Below are 8,395 nucleotides of genomic sequence, written 5' to 3'. Positions count from 1 at the left end.
ATATTTGTTGAAACAAACCTACTGCAGCTTTAAATGAAGAAAAAGTGGATTTGTTCAAAATCAAGTCTACATTTCTCAAAGTAAAGTATTATTCTGGTCTAATAATTCAGTGCACATTCAAGAGGGAGACGTTTATTGATCAGACACCTACTGACCGTGTGGCCTTTCCTCTACTCACACTAACACGAGCTACTGAGCACATTTCTCCTCCCAAATGGAAGAAATCTATTGATTTTTGATGTGTTGGACTTTCCCCCCCGTCAGTCCAGCCTTTTCGAGGCCTCGCTGCACACATTAAATCCATTAGAGCTATGAAATCTATCCTTTTTTGCTCACCAAGACTTAATTGAATCTGATTTTTTGATTTAAACTGTTGTCTTCTGTTCAAATTTATGCTAACAACAAGAACACATCTATTGATTTTCCCGACCCTGTGACTCTCTGCTATCAATCGGTTCTCCCTGTTTAACTATCCTGTCAGTACGGCTGTGACTGTGACAGCTAACTAGGCCAATTATTAAACCTTGGAATTGATCTCCGCTCTCTTTTGGTCGCTTCTGATACAACAGAGAATCACAATGAGTCAAGATAATAATTAGAATATCAATAACTCCAGGGATGACATTGCTTTGGTCTCTTATTTTGAGGGGATTATCTCTTTATAGGGTAAATCACTCAGGTTCAGTGTGTCTATTGCTTTGGTCTCTTATTTTGAAGGGATTATCTCTTTATAGGGTAAATCACTCAGGTTCAGTGTGTCTATTATTGTACACAGAAGAACCTGAAGTGTACGATTCTACAAAGAACGATTCTGTGCTTGAATTCCTTCGGGCTCACAGGAAATAAAAGCTGCCCATACAGTGCCTCTGCTCTCTTGTTTACAAGTGGTTGATTATGTAAGCAGTCACTCACACTCACACACACACACACACAGTGACACACACCAGCGCTGGCTAACAGCACAAGATAAAACTGTCTCATACTGTCCAAAAGCCTCCTGGTTAAAAGTGTTTCGGACTCAAACTGAACACTTTATTCTCTGTGGGATGAATCATTGTGGAGTCCTGAAAGGGGAGTATTAATGTACGGTGTCACGTCTGGATGAATAACTTCCTGTATGTTGTTTATAGTGTATTTCTGCAGTCTTGCTCCATAAACACACGCTCTCAGCAGAGAAAATGTCTCCTTAAAGAGTTTTTATCTGGTTCTGGATTAAATATTGATGCCTTTATGTGACCTACATAAACAAACGAGATTGGATATTTCTGTCTGGTTATTATTTAATGTCTACCACCGGCTCAGATTCCCCTCGAATTCAATGAAATGAGGCGGTGAAAACTCTACCGGTTTTGTCCACAGGGGGCGCCAAAATCAGCACTGAGTATTTCTATTTTATGCTACTTTATACTTGTACTCCACTACATGTCAGAGTCCAATATTTTACTTTTTACTCTATTAAATTTGTAATTTTTCATCCCCTACTTGTCCAGTGAAAACCACGTATCTCCAGATGTTCTGATTTTGAATGTTTGTGATAAACTGGAGGATGAAGTATTATTTAATTTATACTTTAGCTTCTTAAGCTAAATAAATGATTTAAAAACTAGAGCTGCATGTTGGCAAGAATCTGGCGATACGATATGTATCACGATACAGAGGTTATGATTCCATATATTGTGATAAAGTGCAATTTAATTGAAAAAATCCAATGTTAGGAAGATTTCTATATAGTTATTTAATATCTGCCACCTGGTCGGATTCCCCTTGAAATCTATGAAACAAGGTGATAGAAACACTCCTGCTTTTGTCCACATGGGGCGCCAGAATCAACACAAAAAGTGCCTTGTATTGGCTGTATTTTGATTTCATGTAAATATTCTCCACTAAGAATGTCTGAAATGATTTAGTTTAGTTAGAAATATGATAATATTTTGATAATCTAATAATAATTTGACTCATTTTTTTAGCTAAAATGTCAAAAATTCTTCAGTTCCTGCTGTCAAAACATTTTCTATCACATATGACAGTAAACTGAATATATTTTGTTTTTGTTCTGTTGATCAGATAAAACAAGTCACTGAATAAATCACACTGAACTTCTAACAGACATTTTTTACTGTTTTCTGACATTTTATTTTAAAAACACAATCAAGAGACCGATCAGCAGATCAATAATAGAGATAATCATTCATTGCAGCTCTAGATTCGAATAAACAGGAAAAAAAACTTCCAGCTGTATCTTTTCTGCGCCCCCCCCCCTCGTGTCCTCAGCCCTCAGTACTTTCTCAGAGACTCTCACTGTATCTTATAATTCTCTGCCTCCATGTCCACTGCAGGGTGATAATGTGGTGTCTGCACTTCTGCCCCTCCACAGATTAAACATGCTTTTGTCGGTGGGGGACAAAGAAAAGCCCCTCCCCGCTGCTGAGCCGGGGCTTTCAGCATGGCCCCTTGCCAGGGGAGGCTTTAAAAGGGTGGGGGCGCGTGGCTCCTCTCACTCTCACGGCAGGACATCCCCAAGGGCATCAAAGCAAGGTGAGTCCCAGTCCCTCACCCCAGCACAGCACAGCCAGCAACGGCACAGCCAGCACGGCCAGGGTGGGCAGCTCAGCCAGGCTACAGCCCCCGCCCACCCCCCAACATCCACACTCACATAAAAGCCCCAAACACAGGAGCTATCCGGGCTCCAGGGCCCAAAGGCAGTCACTGCACTAAGTGGGTGAGATAAACAGTGGGGCAGCCGCGGCAGCGGGGAGGAAATGGGCAGAAAATACGATAAAGTTTATTTGACCCTCTTTTTTTTTCCTAGAAATTATAAATAGACGCTGGTGCTTTTCAGTCCAGTTGGGTTCTAGCATCCAGGCCATTATGTTGCATTCACTGCAGCAGTGCGGGCGTATTGTCTGCAGCACCTGGCTCTCCTGTTTCTGGATTTCCACTCCACTATTTTGTCTTTAACAGCCTGTGTGTGTGAATTTCTGAACTTTTTCACCGTTAATCTCTCTCTCTTTGCGCTGTGTGCACAAAGTCTCAGCCGTCCTCTTGTCGGCGTAATCTCAGCACTGAAGGTCACTTTCAAACCATCTTCTTTTGCCTTTCAGACAAGATGACTCACCATTGCACCAAGTTCTCCGGCCACTGGAAGGTGAGTCTGCGGATGGAAAACACAGATTCATCACCCGAGACCCCCGGCTGTCTCTAAATGCCTCAGCTGAATTCATCATCTGGCATAAAAACTTAATTTGAACCTTCTTTAGTATAATTCTAAAGCTATAAATGGTTTCATCAGGATAAAAAAACAACCTTTTCTGCCACTTTGGTGCATTTAACAATCACAGCTAACTTGTTGTCTTTACACTAAGCTGATGAATCGGTCTGCTTTCCCCCGACAGATCATTGTCTTCGACGAGGAGTGCTTCCAGGGCCGTCGCCATGAGTTCACCTCTGAGTGCTGCAACGTGATGGAGTTCGGCTTCGAGACCGTGCGCTCCCTGAGGGTGGAGAGTGGAGCGTGAGTAAACAGACACACACAGGGAGGGAACGGTTTCACAGCCGCACAGAGGAGCAGAAAATACCAAACACAGAGTGAAAGTGATTATTATTGTTGACTGAGAATGTCCTGCTCTTCCACAGCTGGGTGGGTTACGAGCACGCCTCCTACCAGGGACAGCAGTTCGTCCTGGAGAGGGGAGAGTACCCCCAGTGTGATGCCTTCGGAGGCAGCAATGCCTATCACATTGAGAGGATGACCTCCTTCAGACCCATTGCCTGTGCTGTAAGTTAAAGTCAGAGTCAGTGTGCATCCACTGCAAACACTATGATACTTGCATCAGATGGTCTGTTTTTAAAACTTAAAGATTTGAGTTTTTCTGAAGAAGAAAAGTAAATTATATCGACAGCAAAACTTTTTAATTTCTCAACTTCTAAACAGCCACAATAATGTTTCTGAGTTTAAATATCTTCATTTTGGGGACCTTTGTGTTTAATGTGTGTGATTAATTGGGTTTAAATCAGTTTATATTTCTGCCACCTGTTGATCTATATCTGCCGCAGATCCTGGTCCAGTATTTAACTTATACAAATGTGATATAGAAACTTTAAATCCAAACTTTTTAAGCATTTGAATGTGAAAATTACAATTTTCTTGTGGAAACCAAAACACATCAGACACACATTATTGTTCCTAGCAGACTATTTATTCTCAATACACACATTAGCGTTTATGTGACTGACTGGAAAAACCACTTATACTCATTGTTTTTGTCCTTTTGTTTTTTTTCCTCCCTCCAGAACCACAGAGAGTGTCGTATGACTATCTATGAGCGTGAGAACTTCCTGGGCCGTAAGGGTGAGCTTAGTGACGATTATCCCTCCCTCCAGGCCATGGGCTGGTGCAACAATGAAGTTGGCTCTCTCAGGATCCAGTCTGGAGCGTGAGTGTCCTCGGCTGACGAACCAGCTCCTCTTTTTACTTCTACTTTCACATTTTTTGTGTGTGTTTTTTTTCCAGCCTCTGTTCAGCGGTTTTAAAAATAATGCTGCTTTCACAATAACAATCTTTTGCAACATTTCATCAGCACTTCCTCCTCTCTCTCTGTGATTTCTCAACAGATTCGTGTGCTACCAGTATCCTGGTTATCGTGGATACCAGTATATCATGGAGTGTGATCGTCACTGTGGGGAGTTCAAACACTTCAGGGAGTTTGGCTCCCACTGCCAGACCCCTCAGATCCAGTCCATCCGCCGTATTCAGCAGTAACAACTTACCCCAAACTCCCTTTCTCCCATGTGACCCTTTACCTCTGACCCCCTCTACTTCCCAGTGCTGAATAAACTGTCTTTCTTAAACCTTACTGACTTCCACCGCTGTAACTGCTTATCTGCACCCGCTCACACACACAGTTCACAGGATGGCAATAAAGGTTGAGCTGAAAACATTTGTAATGCAGAGTTTATAATTTATTATACAGTTCACTAAGATATTTACAAGTATGCTGTAAAACAAGACAACAGGGTGTAAGAATAAGAAATAAAAGTAAGAAACATTGGCAGTAAATGCAAACAAACAAGGTTACTAGAATAAAAAAATAAAATAAATAATAAATTACAGAAACCCTTGGAATAAGGAAGATGACAACGTGGATCCAATATGTTCTCAGTAAGGCTCACAAACTTCATAGAAAGTGTCCACCGAGGTCTTTTCACTCACCATTATAAGATTGTTCTGTGTCATTTGTTGGAGTAACATCTTTAATCCAAAAGAGCAAAATGTTCTTCCTAAAAACTCTTGTGTTTGATATCTTTAATCTGACGATCAGAAGGTTTAACTCTTCCACAATACCAAACTAATATATTTATACTTCTACACAGTGAATATAATTAATGTTAGAGTGGAGACGCATTAGCATTCTTTGTTTTTAAGAGCTGCTGTAATATATCTGCGATGTGGAATTCTAGTTCAGTGACAACAAGTCGTAATAGTTAACATAAATGAATCCTCACTCATTCACATGAATTAAACCAACTCACAAATTAATTGTTGAAGCAACTTAGTTGTTTTAAGTGAACTTAATTTGTGCAGTATTTTAAATACAGCAGATATAATTACAGTTTGTTCCAATGACTAATTTTCTTTACAGACAATTAATTGGCTACCATTTTAATAATCAATGCTTTTATTTTGTATTAACTGTTTCTACAGGTAATGTAATAATTTGCTTTAGTGCTTTATAGGAAATTCAATATTTGTATAAAGAAGATTTAAGTTACTTTATTCAGATGAATTCTGTTCACACATTTTAAATAAGTTTGGAAAAATTAGAGTAACTTCAAGTAAATTAATTTACTGAAGTTACCTTAGGAATAAATACTTGAGTTGTTTGAGTTGATAAACGGTTTAAGACAATCAGTTTGCTAACTAACTAACTTATCAGGTTTTAGACACATTTTACACATTTTCACAAACTTAAAGGCTGCAATTAGATTAATCTGTGACACCTTTGATAATCAATTAATAGCTTAAGTCAGTTATTAAGCAAAAATACCAAACATATTCTGTTTTTGTTTTTTTTAGATTTATGCTTTTGGTTTGACACTTTGGGCATTTTTTTTCTAATTTTCCAGGAGTTAAATGATTTAATCAATTACTCTAAAAAAAAAAAATATTAAAGAAAACAGTTATTACCTCCAGCTGTGGTTAAAACACATAACTTATAATAATTGTATAAACGTTAAAGCATTTTGGTATGTTTTTGCTCAAACTGAATGAGCTGTTTTCTGTTAAATATCTGTACTAACTCTTTAAGCCAAATTATTTGACTCCTAAAACCCCAAAAATGTCTTCTTGATGATCAGTTCAATTAAAAAAAGGGATTTTTTTATGTCCTCAAGAAGTAAAATGATCTAACAAGAGGGCAAAATAAAAAAGGCAAAGATTAGAGGGAGGAGTTCCTAAACTAAAATGGATGCACATTAGACCCTCGACCTCCAATTTGAGAGGTTTTTTATTGTACAGTGTCCATTTAAGTCATCAATCAGTTATTAAAAAAGTTGCAGAATATATTTCCAAGGAATAAAACATTCCAGTTTTTGATATCTCACAGTGTGTGAGGTTTGCTGGAGCTCATTATATCCACTGCCGTGTATTATGGGAGCATTACCACCGGTGGCCAGGAAACGGCACTGCGTTTCCACCAAAGCAACACACTGCGTCTCACTGGGGCATCCTACAGAAAACCACTTACTGTGCTGTAATATGCTGTATATAATAACTGTCAGAGGCTGCGGCTTCGTGAACACACATTCAACGTGAAAAACAACTTATTTAAGAGGCTTGCTGACACAGAACGAGGGGGGACAACTGAATATGCTAAATGTGCTGCAGTGAGGCGTTCACTTATCCAACAGGCCTGTCTTCCCTTTTTTTAAATCCCCCCTACTGGGAAATTTCCTGTATACATACAGGTCGATGTTATTTCCAGGCACCGCTGACAAAATGGTCTGTAAAAAGGGAAATCCCTACTTATGAAACTGTTAGCTATACAGGGGTGGATCTACAGGAGGAGTGGCCCTAAACACTGCCAGGGCCTCCCTCGTTTGGAGTCAAGTGCTGTCAAATTTAACACATTAAATGATGTTAATTTGAAAAATAATAATAAATAATAATAGAGATTAATTTAATATGTTATAGGCTTACATCAATAAAGACATCTATTTGGAAAAATGTCTAAAAAATAGTTTTATTCTAATGCCACCTTAAGATATTTCTATTCAATGCTTCACTAATGTGCCACAATAATGTTTTTGAGCTCAAATATCTTTTGAGCTCAAAAACATTATTATAGCATGTAAAAGAAAGTTTTTCAGTGCAAGTATCTCATTTATTGTTAAGGAAAGGTAAAATAAGTTAAGGAGGATTCATTTATGTTAGCTTATATTTAGATATGTTGTGAGGATTTACAGTGTTGATATATGGGATTTGTTATTTCTGTTTTTTGTCCTTGGCACGTATCCGGAGGGACATAATATACAAGGCAGAGAGCTGATCTTTGCAGCCTTTTACAAGCCAAACAAGCATTAACATGGAAAAACACTGGCAGAGCGAGTATTGTGCTGTGGCTGAAGGGAATGTCTCTCTGTTTACCTTTAGAAACAACCACATACAAGCTGCTCAAGTTGCCTGAAGCATGAGGATTCATTGTAGTTGTTCGACGAGTCTGGGGAATCTTCCTTCCCCAGACTCGTCGAACAACTATAACATCTTTCTCACTGCTGCGAGAAATTATTATATTATGTAAGTATTGTAAGTGTATCTATGTTAATGTACCCCCCCTAGCATTTATGTAATGAGAGCTAATTTAATTTATTAATTCTAAATCAGATTAATATTGGTTTGTAAAACTCGTGACTGAATATTGGCATGCGATGTGTTCAGACTCTGATCAAATGTGAAGTTTGGTCGAGATTTGACAAAGTACAATGAAGTTACAACAACTTCCTGTTTCATGGGGCACCTGGATAGCTCACCTGGTAGAGCTGTGGCCCTTTGTTGTGTGTCATTCCCCATCTCTCTCCGCCTCCAGTCTACCTTCAGCTGTCCTACATAATAAAAGGAAAAAATGCCCCAAAAATATAAAAAAAAAACCTTCCTGTTTCTATGGCGAAATGTGGAAATTTGGCACCAAGCCACCGACACGGCGCTCAACGTACAGTCACAAAGATGACAACTTATAATCGTGATGGTCTTTAGATTGCACTGACCAAATTTGAAGTCAATCCGATCATTTCTCCGGGAGGAGTTCGTTAGAATACCACGCGTGAAAATCGTCATTAATGACTAACACAAAATTCAAAATGGCAGATTCCCTGTTGGGTTTGGGGTATGGGCCCAAGAGGC

The 8,395-nt window shown here is 39.0% G+C and overlaps 1 protein-coding gene across 1 annotated transcript; it reads left to right on the top strand.

The window, feature by feature from the left end:
* Positions 1–2,933: 2,933 nt before the first annotated feature.
* Positions 2,934–4,817, top strand: cryba4 (crystallin, beta A4). The gene is made up of 5 exons (XM_035667954.1): positions 2,934–3,145; positions 3,393–3,511; positions 3,634–3,775; positions 4,291–4,433; positions 4,612–4,817. The coding sequence occupies exons 1-5, from the start codon at positions 3,107–3,109 to the stop codon at positions 4,757–4,759; spliced, it is 591 nt and encodes a 196-aa protein (XP_035523847.1). The 5' UTR covers positions 2,934–3,106; the 3' UTR covers positions 4,760–4,817.
* Positions 4,818–8,395: the final 3,578 nt, after the last annotated feature.

Source organism: Morone saxatilis, unplaced genomic scaffold, assembly GCF_004916995.1.
Source record: "Morone saxatilis isolate NCDOM2014 unplaced genomic scaffold, NCSU_SB_2.0 Contig21, whole genome shotgun sequence".
Lineage (NCBI taxonomy): Eukaryota > Metazoa > Chordata > Actinopteri > Moronidae > Morone > Morone saxatilis.
Note: the sequence above shows the minus strand (reverse complement) of the source record. Positions and strands in the feature narration are given on the sequence as shown.